This window comes from Ostrinia furnacalis, unplaced genomic scaffold (assembly GCF_004193835.3).
Source record: "Ostrinia furnacalis isolate ACB-3 unplaced genomic scaffold, ASM419383v2 OfSCF5405, whole genome shotgun sequence".
Lineage (NCBI taxonomy): Eukaryota > Metazoa > Arthropoda > Insecta > Lepidoptera > Crambidae > Ostrinia > Ostrinia furnacalis.
In genome coordinates this window covers 496,428-513,195 of record NW_021135644.1, presented here as the reverse complement: position 1 = coordinate 513,195, position 16,768 = coordinate 496,428, and the positions used below count along the sequence as shown (strand labels likewise).

At 39.3% G+C, this 16,768-nt stretch overlaps 3 protein-coding genes across 6 annotated transcripts in view; 2 read left to right on the top strand and 1 right to left on the bottom strand.

Moving 5' to 3' along the window:
• The first annotated feature begins 479 nt into the window (after positions 1 to 479).
• LOC114361118 (uncharacterized) lies at positions 480 to 3,045 on the top strand. Its single transcript, XM_028316056.1, has 3 exons — positions 480 to 573; positions 1,358 to 1,519; positions 2,167 to 3,045. The coding sequence occupies exons 1-3, from the start codon at positions 480 to 482 to the stop codon at positions 2,376 to 2,378; spliced, it is 468 nt and encodes a 155-aa protein (XP_028171857.1). The 3' UTR covers positions 2,379 to 3,045.
• viaf (viral IAP-associated factor) lies at positions 2,863 to 4,612 on the bottom strand. The gene is made up of 5 exons (XM_028316051.1): positions 4,502 to 4,612; positions 4,285 to 4,417; positions 3,822 to 4,050; positions 3,532 to 3,737; positions 2,863 to 3,290 (listed from the first exon to the last, which is right to left on the bottom strand). The coding sequence occupies exons 1-5, from the start codon at positions 4,505 to 4,507 to the stop codon at positions 3,178 to 3,180; spliced, it is 687 nt and encodes a 228-aa protein (XP_028171852.1). The 5' UTR covers positions 4,508 to 4,612; the 3' UTR covers positions 2,863 to 3,177.
• A 2,366-nt stretch (positions 4,613 to 6,978) lies between these two features.
• atl (atlastin GTPase) overlaps positions 6,979 to 16,768 on the top strand; it is a 30,508-nt gene continuing 20,718 nt past the window's right edge. The window contains exons 1-3 of one of the 4 annotated variants that reach the window (XM_028316034.1): positions 7,031 to 7,118; positions 7,294 to 7,391; positions 14,598 to 14,663. In XM_028316034.1, the coding sequence (XP_028171835.1) occupies positions 7,358 to 7,391; positions 14,598 to 14,663 (100 nt within the window). In that variant the 5' untranslated portion in view covers positions 7,031 to 7,118; positions 7,294 to 7,357. Of the gene's footprint in view, positions 7,392 to 14,597; positions 14,664 to 16,768 lie in introns of all 4 variants that reach the window. The other 3 variants (XM_028316033.1, XM_028316035.1, XM_028316036.1) reach the window with 3 other exon arrangements.

Here is a 16,768-nt window from a genome sequence, read left to right as displayed (position 1 = left end):
ATGCNCAAAATGCTGCCTGCCGTTGCTGATACACGCCCGGGTGAGTCGAGTGTGGTGTGTGCGAGTATTAAGCGTGGGATAACCGCCGGGGCGGTGCGTGGGGTGGCCCAGTTTATGCGGCCGCCATCTTGCGCGCCGCCGCGCCGCGCTCTCGTTACTGCCTAAGCTGCTGCCTGCCGTCGCTGATACGCGCCCGGGTAAGTCAAGTGTGCTGTATGCTTATTGCGAGTATGAAACGTATTCGTATCGTAAGCGTGGGATAATCGCCGGGGCGGGGCCTGGGGGGTCTAGCGCATGCGGCCGCCATATTGCGCGCCGCCGCGCTCTCGTTACTGTCTAAACTACTGCCTGCCATCGCTGATACACGCCCGGGTGAGTCGAGTGTGCTGTATGCTTAGTGCGAGTATGAAACGCAGTCGTAAGCGTGGGATAACCGCCGAGGCGGGGCATGGGGCGGTCCAGTTTACGCGGCCGCCATTATGCGCGCCGCCGCGCCACTCTGTGCGTCCTCGCATGGGCCCCTACGAGTTGCCGCGCTGTCGCTGCTGCCTGCCGTCGCCGACACGTGCCCTGGTAAGTCGAGTGTGCTGTGTGCGAGTATTAAGCGTGGGATAAACGCCGGGGCGGTGCTTGGGGCGGGCCGGCGCACGCGGCCGCCATCTTGCGCGCCGCCGCGCCGCTGTGCGCGTCCTCGCACGGGCCTCTACGAGCCGCCGCGCTCTCGCTACTGCCTAAACTGCTGCCTGCCGTCGCTGATACACGCCCGGGTGAGTCGAGTGTGCTTAGTGCGAGTATTAAGCGTGGGATAACCGCCGAGGCGGGGCATGGGGCGGTCCAGTTTACGCGGCCGCCATATTACGAGCCGCCGCCGGGCCACTCTGCGCGTCGTCGCGGCGGCGCGCCGCTCTCGTTACTGTCTAAACTGCTGCCTGCCGTCGCTGATACGCGCCCGGGTGAGTCGAGTGTGCTGTATGCTTATTGCGAGTATGAAACGCAGTCGTAAACGTGGAGTAACCGCCGACACGCACCCGGGTGAGTCGAGACTGCTGTGTATTAAACGTAGTCGTAAGCGTGGGATAAACGCCGGGGCGGGGCATGGGGCGGGCCTGCGCACGCGTCCGCCATATTGCGCGCCAGCGCGCTCTCGTTACTGCCCAAACTGCTGCCTGCCGTTGCTGATACACGCCCGGGTGAGTTGAGAGTGCTGTGTGCGAGTATTAAGCGTGGGATAAACGCCGGGGCGGGGCATGGGGAGGTCCAGTTTCCGCGGCCGCCATCTTGCGCGCTGCCCAAACTGCTGTCTGCCGTCGCTGATACGCGCCCGGGTGAGTCAAGTGTGGTGTGTGCGAGTATTAAGCGTGGGGCAACCGCAGGGGCGGTGCGTGGGGCGGGTCTGCGCACGCGGCCGCCATCTTGCGCGCCGCCGCGCCGCTGTGCGCGTCCTCGCACGGGCCACTACGAGCCGCCGCGCTCTCGTTACTGCCCAAACTGCTGCCTGCTGTCGCTGATACACGCCCGGGTAAGTCGAGTGTGCTGTGTGCTTAGTGCGAGTATGAAACGTAGTCGTAAGCGTGGTTTAAACGTCAGGGCGGGGCATGGGGCGGGCTAACACACGCGGCCGCCATCTTGCGCGCCGCCGCGCTCTCGCTGCTGCCTAAACTGCTGCCTGCCGTCGCTGATACACGCCCGGGTGAGTCAAGTGTTCTGTTAAGACTACCCGCAGACTTTTTGGAGGCCGATTTAATTTGTGTGAAGATACCAAATCGATGTAATGTCCGCCCTTTCATACATGTCCGCTGAATGATTAGCAGCCCGCCCAAATATCGGCTGACAAAAAGTCAAGTCTGCGGCTAGGCTTAATCTGAATAACGTAACCAATCATTCGAAAAAAGTAAAACGGTTCGGTGGCCCTGGTGGAAGCCATCAACATGATGTGCCCTCAGAAGCATGATCTTTTAGGAATTGACTAAGGTTAACACTGTATTTCAAGTAGATATTATCCTTTTCAAAAACATACCCAAAGAACTAAGATAAAATATGCAGTTTTACGATTTTTTTCAAAACTACTCCAATTTGTTTCAACTGAAACGTGAACATCACCTGAATTAGATCGTAGGGTATAATATCAAATGTAAACAATTTATTGACGACATCATCCTTTCCCAGGGCTAGAAGCGATCCTGGAGTGCCTGGAGTCGCGGCAGCCAGAAGTAGCGGCGAGCGCGCTGGACGCGCTGCCCGAGCTAGCGTGCGCCGCTCCCGAGCACGCGGGCTCGCTGCTGCGCCGAACGTTCGCGCTGGCGCTCGCCTCGCGCCTGCCCGCCGAATCCGCGCTCGCCCGCACCGTGGCTGCGCTCAACACGCTGAGAGGGTGTTAGGCAGACTGACCGTTGTAACTGCTTCCACAACCACTCATCAAACGTGGACTCCCCTCTGTAAACGCTGAGGCCTCGTATTTCTTAATTCTATTTTCGTTCAGCGAATATAAACCCAATATCTGACCTTGCCAGTCATCATAATAAAGCTTACTTTAAAGTAAGATTGTGAAATAACAACTGACTGAACTGAAAATTATTTTTAGGCAAAATACTTACATGCCAACATTGTTTAAAGTATTGCATACATGATTGATGATGATTGAAAATTTAATTTACAGGCTGGTGTAAAAGACTGGCTGTACCGATTTGATCCAGAACTATAATTTTATTTGTACCTTTTATGGTAGAAGGAAGAAAATACTGTAAATATTTTTAGTTTTAAGACATTACAGAAATAAAATGATATTTCAATTCTATACTTTTGATTCATTTTTGAGAACTAGTCATTCTGGGACTACAAACAGGGATATAGAAACACAATGAATACAAGAGATAACTGTATTGTAAAAAATATTACAATTTATTACATATTTCATCTTGTACTCAACAAGGTGTAATTTGTGCACTTAGGTCGATAGGTAAATTGCTCATAACAATTTCCAAATTTCACATCTATCATTCATATTCAAAATACATTCATTTTAATACTATCAAAGTAATCTTTAGTTAGTAACTTAACAAAAAATAAATAAATATTTGCATTACAAGCTAGAATCGAACCCACCAACCCCAAGCAAAGTCTATTGTCACTTCCTTAACAAATCATAGACAAATGAAAAGCATTCATCTATGACAAACATCACCAGTCATTGGAGCCAAGGTCTGCAAACATTTTGTCCTTGATCTTTGGTTTGGGGTCCTCTTTTATTGTGCTTTCCACTGCTCCTACTTGTCCTAGTAGGAACTCAAATTCTGGAACAAACAGTAAAAACTCATGGTCACATTATGTATAGGAGTTTAAACCTTAACTGTAACTGGGCCTAGAAGTTCTAATTTTTAAAATATCCACTACACAAAGCTACTACACTACAAAACAGTTTGGTTTTTCTTCATAATAAAAAATATTTAATAGTTTGTTCACAGGTCAAAAGTTATTTGAACAATGCCTACAAATCATTTGATATTTTTATCAGTAAAAATTACAAAATCTTACCATCACATGTGAGAGCAGTTCCTCTCAGCTCCACACCAATAAACTGCTTTTTCATATCTCCTTCGAAGTACACAAACACACTGGGCAGGTTCCTCTCGGGATAGTTGGGGATGCAGGTCTGAGCCACTGCCTTCAGGAACTTGGTGTACGGAAACTTGGCTGCCAGTTGCCTCATGTGTTGGTTGAGGAGGGCACACTGCTGGATACTGCATTGAAAATTTTTGAAAGTTTAAAAACTCAAAAAGCTTTTTTTCTTTATTACAGTGCAAAGTTAAAGTTTAGACTCTTACCCTTGTTTATACAAATGTATGACCACCCAAATGCCCTCTCCAGCTTTATTGACCTCCTGCACATAGTCCTGCCCCGAGACCTCCCTCACGTCTCCGAAGCGAGGTTTCTCTGCCAACTTTTTGAGCTCTGCTATCCGTTTCCTTCTGTACTCTTCTAGAACAGCTTCATCTTCAGAGTCCTCGAGCTCATCGAGACCATCCAAGTCCAGTTCTGACAGTTGTTTGTCCTCTAAAATTAACATGATTTATAAATATAAATGTTATGAGTCATCAATGCAAATTATATTATTAGTTGAATCACAAATATGACACAAAAACTACGATTTTAGCAAAATCAAGCCAAAATTATTGCATGATGCAGAAAAATTCATGTCAATATTTAACACCAGAATCAGTATTTCAGTAATAAAATAGAAAAATAATCTCGGGTGTTTCCATAACCTCAAACTTGCTCCATACTCACTTTCAGCCTGCTTTTGTAGGATTGTCTGCTCGATCATGTTCACGATCTCTTCTTCAGAAACCTCCTTCTCCTTGGGCGGCAGGATCCCTTTGGCCCGGAGGACATCATTCCATTCAGTATCCTCATTGGGATTCTATAAATAAAATCCGTGAATTAACAAAAGTTGACCATCAGACAATTTTTTAGTTTACAGGGCTAATGAAACCTTCAAAATTACCTGCATTTTCTTAGTTTTATTCACAAACAATTAAAATAAATGCAATATTTTGGAAAGGAAATTTGACACCTGAGTGCACACAAACAACCCTTTGCAAAAAAGGGAGAATGACAGATGTAGTGGTGTGTGGTGTACAGCTAATCCCAACTAAAAATATCGATGATTTTTAATTTAAAAAAAAGGTTTGTGTGTGTATTAAAAATATTTAGAAAAGGGCAAGGTTTTTTTTTCTTTTTATTATTTAAGTTATAGTGGCCCGCCCCCCGGCTTCGCATGGGTAGATGATCTAGGTATTTAGTAAAAAAATTAGATTTTTCTTGTAAAAGAATTTTTCAAATCAATCCTGTAGTTTTGGAGCCTATTCAATACAAAAATACAAAATATCTTTTTTCTTTGCAATATGACAACGTTATAAAAATTAGTAATCATTCTAATCTAATCATCAACGCCAACGCCATTTAATTTTAAGCCTCGTACTCCAGTCCCCAAGAGACAGGTGTAACCTAGTTCGGGGACCACTAAATACTAAGTTGTAACCTTGGTTAAATAAAGGATTTATTTATTATTTATTTATTTATTTATCAAATGGCAATTGGGATCCTTTTTTTTAACCACAACAAGGAATCTCTTGCCCTTCACCTGCAACTTACCTCATGGAAACTGATGATTAGGCGGAAGGTAGAAAGGCGAGCTTCACTCGGTTCGGAATCCTCAACTACAGAGGAACTGGCTATCTTATCTGCAACTGCCGAAACAAAACAATGCGGAGAATGGGCGTTTATTTGTTTAGTATAGACGTAGTCTCAAGGACAAGGCAATGAAGAATGTTCACTAATTTTGTTTTTTAGCTTTCTGTATTCTCTGTTAAAAATAAAAAATACACGTGAAAGAATTATTTCGATACGTCAATTAGTTTCCAAGATATTGAATGTTAAAAGTGCGGGCGGCGGCCGGCCCGCCATCTTATGCGCGTGACGTCATATTACAGCGACTGGCTCATATTTGTATGGGTGGAATCTTGCAAGCTGAATTAAGACCCACTTCCAGGCAACCGATTAAGCTGAAAGGACAATGTTCATTTCTGGCCTGGCGTGGACAAGCTGCTAATGAAAATATGAATTTGCCAAAAATTTTTAATTAATTTTTAAAGTATTCACTTAGTGTAACTTTGTATCAATTTGCCTTTATAAAAATCCAATTTAAATAGTACTTTATGTGATAATTACAACTTCCTGTCTTTATCACTCAATTCAGTGTTGCCAAAATGAATCTTATCGGTAAGAATCGATTCATATCGATTGGTTTTCGACTATGACAATATTAGTATTTTTTTAAACACGTATTCATTAAAATGACATTTATAAAACCTTTTTAATATTCCAATAAGACTACCAAAAATATTTAAATAACTAAATGAAACCTTATTTCACACACACCTTATTATACACCTTATTTCGAGTCATCAAAAAATACAATCGATTTTTATATCGATTATTTTTATTCATCACCATATTATTAGCATGGCAACACTGAAAATATTGTCACAGCTGTTATATCTGTTATTCGCTTTGTTTTGTATTTTTCATCGTGAGTGTTGTTTAGTTCTCAAAACCAAGTCTTTGCCAAAATAAAAGCAGAAGAGTGTTGTATAAGTTTCCCTTTTGACGACTTTATTTTTTTGGTCCTCGATGCTTCCCTTCCCGAGGACCCTGGCATACTCTCGAACTACGAATCTCACTCAACCAATGAATGACCAATGGCTCACTTTCGGACATCGATTCGAACCTTGCCTAAACGCCGACCACGGCTTACGTATGGACTCCGACCCGAGCCCCAAAAGTTTGGGTTTGGTTCAATTTTAATTTCTGTGATGGGTCTGGGTGTTAATATGTATAATAAGTTTGTATTTACAAAAAAAAATATTTAAGTATGTTTATATCCGTTTTCTAGTGAGCAGACACTGTGAATGTACGTCACGTGGGGTCACGTGACCATCGGCGGGACTCAATATTTAAGCGAACTTTGAATGCCTATAAAATCATAACTACTGGGTATTTTTGAATGAAATAAAAACTAATGTATTTGTAAATGTAAAAGCTTAACTGTAACATAGGTTTCAAGTGATTTTGCATACCTAGTAACATTCTCAATTTGTTGTAATAACGTCGATATTAGCTATCGAAAATAACTTTTATCTCAGCACTATAGTATTGACAGATGCAGACAGTGTTACTAGTTTTCTTTTTGCCACAAATATTCTAAAAGGTGAATTTTTCTACCATTTTTGGACTGTTGATTATTTTAACAGTTTTTTCAGTATTCAATAACCTAATTAAATGTATCTAACGAGTATTGGATGGGGTTCATGAAGCTCAGGATGATAAAAATTATGAAAGTATTGAGGTATTAAAAATAATAGTAGGAAAATTAGAATTAAGTTTGCAACACCGTAATTTGACAAGTGACACGTATTTTTTTTTCTATGAAGTTTGTCATCTTGCGTCGTGTTGGAAAAATTTTGTTCGCTATGTTCAGTCAAGTCTCGAAATAAATAAATTGAACATGGCTGATATCGAAGGACATAAACACCAAGAATCTAATTTCCATGAGGGAGAAGGTAAATAAAGTTGCAATATTATTGTGTAGGGCGCGCAATTCGTTAGTGCATCGCGGCAACGGCTGCGAGCTGACGGTTCGTCCTAAACTCGCAAGTTACCCTCGTGTTACCTCAGTGACATTGAAACTGGGTTCTTTTTATATTTGCTGCCTGGATTACGGTGCTGGTCGGCCAGGATTGAAGTGTGTTTCCCGCCAGTGGCTTTAAAGTGAAACTAACGTCGTCAAACAATAGTGAAAATGACTGGGGGCGTGGACAGGAGCCTCGATTCAGGTATTCATGTTTTTGTTTTAATAATTATGTGAACAGTGTCTCGCGGAGGTTATGTGCGTCGTATTGCCACAATTACTGTTCACTTTAGCACTCAAGACGTGTTGTACTTTGCACTGCTTATGCTGAGAAGTATCTCTTTAATATTTGCTAGTTACAGAGCTCTGCTGGCAATTTGTTCCCAATAGACATTTTATAGCTATGTTATCATTCAAACAATAACATTACTTGCAACGTAAAAAATTTCTTAGTACTGTCTTTTTAAAACATCACTTTCAGATCTACAATTATCACCTATTATTTACTTCATTGTAAAACTTTTAACTAGGTATCTAACAATGAAATCTCAATTTCTTCAAAAGAATTTTAGAATGCACAGTCATTCTTATTTAGTATTCACATGATGTAATAAGAATATTTTATGTCAAAGTTTCTTTTAACTTGTGTTTTGTTGTTCTTTAAATTTTACAATAAATTAATTTACATTTTTTCTTGTAAGTAAAATATTACATAGTCTGAAATAATATTACATAGTGCATAGCAATTTAGTCAACATTTACTATTAAATGTGGTTCTAAGACAGGCTGTAACTGTACCCTGGCTTGTGACATGAATGTGCAGCCTGTGATGCTAATTACCTCTAATTGGTATCTGCTTGTTTGAAGACATTAATTAAACTTAGTACTAGTTGAGTAACACACATTAGAAACTTTAGTTTCATTTACAATGCTGAAGATTTTAGATTTTATTTATAAACACAATTGAGTATAATAATTGTATGATTCCTTTCGGTATCTTTCACATACAAATAGTTTAATAATGCATTTGATTTTATAAATATTTTTCTATTTGCACTGTTATAATTTTTGCACATATTTACTCTGATTGTCTTAATCTGGCTTACTCCAGAAAAAAAAAACTTCTTCTAGTCGTGTTGACAACAAAAATATATGAGTAAATTTTTTTTTCTCATTTTATTGCAATCTATCCTTAGGAGGACGTTCAGCAATATTTTTATTTATCAGTGACAATTATTTCCTGTGACATGTTTTCATATTCTTGTATTAAATGTTAATAGAAGAATAACTTAGCCCCAAAAAAAGAATGTAAGCTATGTAAGTAGGCCCTGGATAGTGTACATACTACATAGTCAATCACTCACCCAAATACATTTTAATGGTACCATTATAACACATAGAGTTCACTGTGGCATGTGTTTATGCACAGTTGCACAAACCGAACCATTTGCCAGACTCATTGATTATATTATCCACAATAATTCATGTTTCGATACCACCTTATTAACATACATACCTATGTTAATAACAGCTGTAAAAATTGTTGATGACATCCAAAACTTCTTTGTTATTTAATTAGGAACAGGTCAATGATTCATGAATGACGACTTATTGTTGTCTTCAACTGAATGAAATGGTTTTAAGTCTGATAATGTAATACAATTAATTTCAAAACAACAAAATATTCTTTTCAAGATCTGTAGATTTCATATCAAGTTAGTAGCCTTTATCTTTAATTTATAGCCTTAGTAAATTATGTTATCTTGAACTTATTACTTCTATTAGCTTCTAAATCTTGCAACATAAATGATAACACAATAATCCTGATAGCACTGGGTAATGGATCTATGCAACATCCAATTTTCCTATACCAAATGTTTTTCTGTAGACTTGATCCAGCTGATAATGCTCAGAATATACATACTTAAGAGATTGACTGGACTGGATTAAAATCAGACTACCAAGGTTAACAAAGAAACAAAAGGTACAGACAGCAACTCAATCAAGATAAGTAAACTAAACACAGAATCACCTATTTAATAGTGATAGGTGATATTTTGCTATAAATATGGTGGTTTTGGCTGACTGTACATTGCTATCAATAGGCAACAGCTCTAATAAGAACCTTTATACTTGAAACATCTGGGATCATGGTCACACAAAAGAAAGGAATCAAATCATTCAGGCCAAGACTGCCCAAGGCAAACTACTAAGCCTGATTGATATCAGTATAGCCTATAGCCTTAATTTATAAAATTGGTATATGAAATACTGACCACTGTGTATGACTACAGAAAAGCCAAAATTATGGTAAAAGTGTATTATTCAAAAAAGTTACTAACATTTTATTGTTTTATGTGACTACCTGAGTTATTTCCAACAGTAGCTTTATTGATAAGTCTTGAGTATTCCTTATCTTCTATGAACAATGCAAGACTCAGGTAGTTATTTTTTAATAGCCGAATCTTAACCATGGCCCATGATTAAGCCTACTTATTTCACACACAGATTTGAAATTTGATCTTTTAAATGTAACTTTTGCCAGTGATGCATTTCATGAAATGTGTGGTTTTTAAATTCAATTTCTTCATTGTAAGTTTGCAAATTATTGTTTTACAGATAAGATGGTGACGAATATTTCTGAATTCTGACTGAATTTTATTTCATAATGTTATCTGTTAAACCATTGCATTGTCTATCCGCTGGTTTACATTATGTGAGCAAGATAGGTAACTGTACCTATCTTGTTATCACTATTTACGTAAGCAGGTTGCATTATCAGTTGATTTATATGTTTTTAATTTTGAAAAAGTTCTGCTCATCCCAGCATTTGTATCAATTTTAGTAATTTACATCTCTCATCTCAGTACTCTGTTTAAGTTTGCATGACCTACGCCATTTCACCCACACTGAGCGTAAGTTTCACCTTTATGTATGTACCTACTTAACATTTACGTAGGGCATATTCCGAAAATATCTTTGACCCTGCAAGTTGGTTGACCTTTTAGGATCTCCAGCCATATGTTTAAAAAGGTTTTATAATGTATTTTCCTCATTATCTGCCTGTATGGTTTTAATTAATCCTCGCATGACCTTAACGTGCTGTTGACAGCATCAGAAGATGCTTATTATTGGAAAATGACACTTATTAAAACTGCATAAAGGGCCAGTGTTTTCCTTTATTTTCCGTCGGCCTATATCTTTGTTACCCTAATGAAAAGGGGAATTAACACAATCATACTTATTAATTACCTTTTTAAGTTTTATTTGTATTGTATTTACAAACCTTGCGGTCTGCGACAAGTCTTCAAACTCATTACGCCATTAGAGACCATTTAGCATCGACTAAGTAGTTCGTGTGTGTGTGTACATTAGCTATTGAAATCATAGGCCTATTTCCCGGACGCATGCAGCTGTAGAAACATACCAATACCCATGTAGGCACCAGTTTTAGATGTTTGTGTCAATTGAAAATACGTATAGTATTCGATGACTCGCAAAAAGAGAGTCCTACTTGCTTTTTGATCCGTTGATCACAAAAGTTGATTGATAACGATTGCCGAAAAGTCAAACATCTTGTCATAGCGATATACGCTGATTTATTAACTTTTGTCACGGAAGAATTAGTCCGGTATTTCCTAAATACGAGGAAGTAGTATGCCATTTGATTAATTATTAATTATATGTAGTTTTTATTTTTTTAATATAGTATAAGTTGTATAGTATTTTCTGTAAGATTAAGTAGAATTAACCCTTTTATCGTTTTATTATTACACAGACAGATGCCTTTTGACTTAAAATACGTATCAAAAAGTTCAAAAACTAGAATTCTTCAGAATTTATTAGTAAGTATAACCGTTTTAAGCAGCTTTGAACTTATAATCCGATAACCGGCAAGAAAATGGCGCTATCCAAATCTTTGACCCATTTTAGGAAACCATACAACGTTCACACCATACACGTTCAAAGTGCAGTGGATAAAATCGCTAAGTCTTTTAGTTGTAAAATGAACGTGTTCCTTGTTAATTCATTTAATACCCATCATGGCGATGGCGATCAGACTAAAATGCATTGATCGCCGTCGCCATCGCAAACAGGCTGATCGTGTTGGTTTGGCAGTACGTTTCTCTCGTACTTACACAAATTAGCCAAACCGAACCTTTGATATAAAATATTTTATTATCTCACTCAAACATTCTCGTGCTTTTGATTCGATGCCAGAACGCAAATGCGTTGAACGCGTGAAACCAATCCTTGAGTTATGTTCAGATTGATTCGAGTATTTTGGTATAGATGATTAATGTGTTTCTGTATTATTATTCCACCGGGAGAGCCAAATCGTTGCCAAAGGATGGAATACGTAATCGGAAAAACTTTGGCGTGAGAAATAAAGACTTACGTAGGATTACATTGGAATGACTTATTTTCATGAATAATTTGATATTAATTACATCGGAATTGAAGGGAAAGCAATAATGATAAGGCTATCCCACAATATGCCTTAGATCTTGGGCAGACAATAAATAGGAAACTAGAAATTTATCTTATACATCATCTATCCTTAGCATCAGATATCTGCCAGTTCAAATACTAGAACGTTTAATGAGAAGCATACCAATAATGAGAACCTAACTAATACTGAATACCTAGATCAAAATCTTCATCCGGATTTCAACAGCCCACAAAAAGCTCTACCAGTCGACCATGCCTTAGCCAGGTAGTATGGCCCATTCCTTACCGAGTGTCGGCGCTCGGAATGCTCGGGCTGCCGGCCTTGCAGGCCCGATGGAAGTTAAATATGCATTAGGAGCAATGGATGGAAACGTGCTAGATAAATAACTAGAACTGCAGAATCTGCCAAGCCGAAAGAATGTCGTAAGTCGACAGTCTTAACAATTTCATACAGCACGTTCAAAAGCAAAAGTTTTTGTTTTATGCTTGAAATCTCTGGAATTAATTAGTTTTAGAGGACGCGTCAAAAAGAAAACTTTCATGAAAATTGATTATTCTGCTAGATGCAGCAACTCTTTCCCTGTTTTAAATCAACGATTCCAGACACCTTTCCCAATCGACGAGTTAGTGTGCATTATCATTCGCAAAGTGACGCGTGCATGCCTAAACATCCGCTGCTCTGTGTAATGTATGCCATATACTTCGGGTTTTATATCCCATCGCACGTGAGCCTAGTGCGAATGTTCGACAAGAATATTAGCGAGAGAGATGTGTGTCACTCGCGTGACGTGCCTGTATTACGTGCCAGCGAAGCAGCTGACGGCCATCTATGAGTGTATGACATGGACTGACCCAATAAATCTGGCTGGATACAAAGCGATAACAACGGACCTAGCATGATGATAGCCTAGGCGCGGTGGCAAATGCTATAAAACTTTAAAAAGTAGAAACGTTGAGTCTCCCATGCAAAAGAGTTGGTGGGCGTAGTGGCTGCTCGCGTTGCGGGTAAAAGTTTTTCAATTTACGTCACGAGTTGTTTGGCCTTCTTCAAATAGGCACATCGGGTTATGCGCACCGCAAAGGTGATCTCATTATCTGGCAAACATGAACAATGTTCGCTGAATCTTATCAATCAACATCTTCAGGCAAATCTTGATGCAATTTAATTGATACTAATTAATGCCTTGCTACTTAAACTGTTAGCATTGGCGAGGTAGTTGTTCAAATAGGATGCCTTGCCACGTCGCTTAAGTGTTCAGGGAAACACCATCAGACCGCAAGTCTTTCTGGATTCCTCTGGAGAGACGTTATTGTTATCATCACGTCAAATGAGTCCCAAATAATCCTTTGCATCCCCAAAGTGACAAAAATGACTTTTCCGGCAAATAAACAGTTTCAGGAAGTTAAGAGAAAAGCGTCATAGCAGAAGCATTAAAATATACTACAAGTAATCATGAGCTTTCTAATCCGATTCTTACCTGGTTCCAACAATAGCCGCTAGGCAGACTTGCTGCACCGGTATGCAAATAAATCGGAAATAAATATTTTCTATGAACGCCCACAAATTGGCAAGCGTCCAGTTTTAGGTTATTGACATTACCTAATTGTTGGTGCTCCGCCAGGTGCTGTCACGCTGACTGCGTGTCTCGTACAACGCGATATCGGACTTGTCAATATTGTCGCATGAATCATATTCGCATAATTCGAAAATCAATCTAATCGCCCTTTACTATCTGCTGAATTCAAGCGCCACAGCTTCAGTCTGCTTCCAGTCCCAATGTGCCCAAACCTAGATGTTTGATCAAGGTGTTTGCCAATTTTATCATTCGCGGCATTATTGCCAATGATATTTAGGCACCTAATTGATCATGGAAGATTATGATTCCAGACGGTACTGTCTTGAACTTCCGTTACATCTCCTTGGCAAGTTCTACGGTATTGCTAATATGAAACCTTGTTAACGCCCAAGCCAAACCATGAGGTGTGATTGGCCTTGATTCCTTATTTCCGCATAAAATGAATTCCAACCTAGATTTTTGGCCTTTGTCTTTTTAGTTTGATCAAGATAAGAGTGGATTCAAATCTGTTATTCATCTAGTTATTGGAATTGAAACTAGGTCTTATTTCGTAATCATAATGGGCCTTAATTTTCAGTATTTCTTTTTAGGTTTTTCCAATGCATATGACAAATTCCATTAAAAAAAGTAAAAGATTTGTGGTTTTGGATAGAATTGGATAAAGTGTAATCGGTCCAAATTGGTCAACCAGTTTACTATTGCAGCACACAATACATCAATTAGGGCATAGGCCTCAAATGGGAGGTCAAACGTATGTACAAAGACTACGACTACGGATGCCAAAAGAATCCGTCCAATTATTGTCTGACATTCAGAAAAGTTTTCATCAATATTATTGTAGCCAATTCTTATCAGCATATTAATTGTGTTTTTGTTTATGAAGACGATTTGCAATTATCTATTACTTAGTGTTTACTTTCTTATCACTCTTTGTGGTTCTGCACCTGTATTTGTAAATGTAGCTGAACTCTACCTATAGATATCAGGATATCGGATGACTGGATATCAGATCTACTTAGAGTATTCTTCAAGTTCATAATCAGAAACAATTATTGCGATCACTGGCATCAGCATCCGCATTCGTGACACCTTAGCATAATTTTCAATAAAGCTGATATTCGAGCTTTCTTGTGCTGTAGTACCCTATCTCGTGGGTGGTAGCCATCAGATATCATGTTGTCTCCATAATTTTATTAATACTAGAATTTATCTTTTAAATGTAATAACAGTAACTTCTCTTTTTTTGCAAACGAAAGATTTCTGTGTAAAATCATCGGCATGTCCGAGACTGGTGACGTGATGTGAACAGAATGTCCATCAGAAATAAATCTGTCGGTTTTGTATGTCTGTCTTTAAAATGAGATAAAACTTGTGTTCCACAGGCCACGAAGTAGTCGGTAGACTGAGTCTGAAGCTGAGGCACGGCAACTTAGAGGTCGAGGAGCCGTGTAAGTGCCGTGTTGTGTGAGTCTATTAGCTCTTGCACTCTCTATAGTCTGGTCCGGGAGCACGTAGAATTTTGTCCAATGACCCCAAGCTACCCATCCTTATCGCTCGCGCGTAATTATAATATTGCTGTCACGACTGTGCGAGGGGCGCCCGCAGTGAGTGGGCGAGCGCGACAGCAACATAATTATGCGCGACAGCAACATAATTATGCGCGAGCGATAAGGATGGGTAGCTTGGGGTCATTGGACAAAATTCTACGTGGTCCCGGACCAGACTATAGTCTAGCCACGTTCTGTACTGCTGATTAACATGTCTATGTGAATGATTCTCGTAATGCTTGCTCTCCATTGAAGCGAAAAGGAAGTAGCTTCTCTTGTACAAACGTTGTCGTGTTACTTGTGTATTCATACGTCTGTTTCCATTCCAATAGTTGCAGTGGACTGCGATCCTACCTTTTGGAACGTGGTTTCTAATGTTTCATCGCTTGATTCTTTGAAAGTATTGCTGTCTTTTTCTTAATCTGCGGATTGAAAAAAGTCGACATCCCTTTTGAATAGTTAAGAGCGCATTCAGAATGTTCACTGTTGCTGAAACTGAATAATACCTTGAAAATAGCAAATACATTGTAAAAATTCCGTGTTGTTTTAGTAGAATTGACGATACTATCTCCCTTCTGTAAATATACGTCACTGAGTGGTTAGATTAGGTTTACCCCATTGTTTATTGTGTTGAAAATCTTTTTCGAAGATTTCCAAGTTGTATCCATATTTGTTTCATATTTAATCATCATTGGAAAAGTACATTTGCAGTCTGAATTTCTTTTGTTGTTTACCCATTGTTATCAATATTTAGATTAGCACATTAAACTCTTAATGTCATTGAATGTAATCTCTATGAAATCATCTAAAAAAGTGTGTAATAATGTTTTATGATGTGCAACAATGGCATCGTCCTTCCTCTTCGTCGTCAGTGTTTCTAATTTTCAATATTCATGAAGGTCATTGATAATATTCATTCATAACGCCACTTCTATCATTACATCGTCATTGTTGTGTGTTGTTTTTGTATTGTCTTTGTATGTTGTAGCCGTAGGTATTTTTATTCTTTTTGGTTTTGCATCAACTCCTTCATCGATAAAGATGGCATTATGGCCAACGCCAATAAGCGTGAAAGGTATGTTTTACAATAGTGACTGAGTTTCTTGCGCTGCTTCTTCTCAGCACTGTCCCATTTGTTGTCCTGAAGCAGTGGTAGGGTTAATATTTGGACGTGTAAAAGTGCTTTTAAAAGCCTACTTGCAAAAATAAAATGAGTTTTTCAACGGAGGGTTGTGAACTCCTGAAGATTGCATGCCGCGCTGAAATCAAGTGGCGTGAATTCTTTCGTTAAATAATATTTCTGCAACAACAGTGAAAAGCGTTCATTCTTTCCTCACTCTGGCTGCGCTTGACCTTGTTATATGCAACTGCACATCCAGCTATACATTGTGGTATCTTGTTCAGTTGTAATACCTAGATGCAATTTTTGTAATAGTAGTGTATAGTCAGATGTATTGTGGACTGAACTGTCAGTGTCAAATTAGTTCGTGACACCCAAAGTAGCCAAAAAGTTCACAACACATATTCGTTACAGGGAATAACGTTGTATTGTTTTTGTTAACTTTTTAACCTCTGGGTGCTGTTAGGTGGGTATAATTAAACGCTGACTGTACATATAAGACAAAAATAAAACCAGCTAGATACTTCCGCAGACCTCTGAAACTGATTGTTACTGCAATTGTTCCGGCGCAGGCGCAGCAGGATATGGCTACAACTTCCGCGCATGGACGCATGCGATCGCCTGGAAAGATGGGTTTTGTTGTGTTCATGAAGATAAAACGAGAATAAATTCAAATACTTTATTTAGTACTTAGGCCCAGGGCACTTGTGCAATCGTGGAACTCGTAGACTAAATAGCATTTTGTTACGTCAGAATGTCGCGCATTTACTGTGTTCTTTCCTTCTATGATCTGAGGTTCTTTCACTACCCGCTATAGATTTTAGCTTTCCATTTGTACGGTTTCGCTAGCAACTCGGAAATCAAGTTACTACTATTGGGCACTTGA

What these genes read in the sequence shown, in the direction of transcription:
- LOC114361118 (XM_028316056.1), top strand. Translation starts at nt 480, where the DNA reads ATGCGCGCCGCCGCGCCACTCTGTGCGTCCTCGCATGGGCCCCTACGA. An exon ending in CGTCGCCGACACGTGCCCTG is followed by an intron (nt 574 to 1,357) that starts GTAAGTCGAGTG and finishes GCGAGTATTAAG; the next exon opens with CGTGGGGCAACCGCAGGGGC. An exon ending in TGTCGCTGATACACGCCCGG is followed by an intron (nt 1,520 to 2,166) that starts GTAAGTCGAGTG and finishes ATCCTTTCCCAG; the next exon opens with GGCTAGAAGCGATCCTGGAG.
- viaf (XM_028316051.1), bottom strand. An exon ending in CCTACAAAAGCAGGCTGAAA is followed by an intron (nt 4,051 to 4,284) that starts GTGAGTATGGAG and finishes TGTTAATTTTAG; the next exon opens with AGGACAAACAACTGTCAGAA. An exon ending in AACTGCTCTCACATGTGATG is followed by an intron (nt 3,291 to 3,531) that starts GTAAGATTTTGT and finishes TGTTTGTTCCAG; the next exon opens with AATTTGAGTTCCTACTAGGA.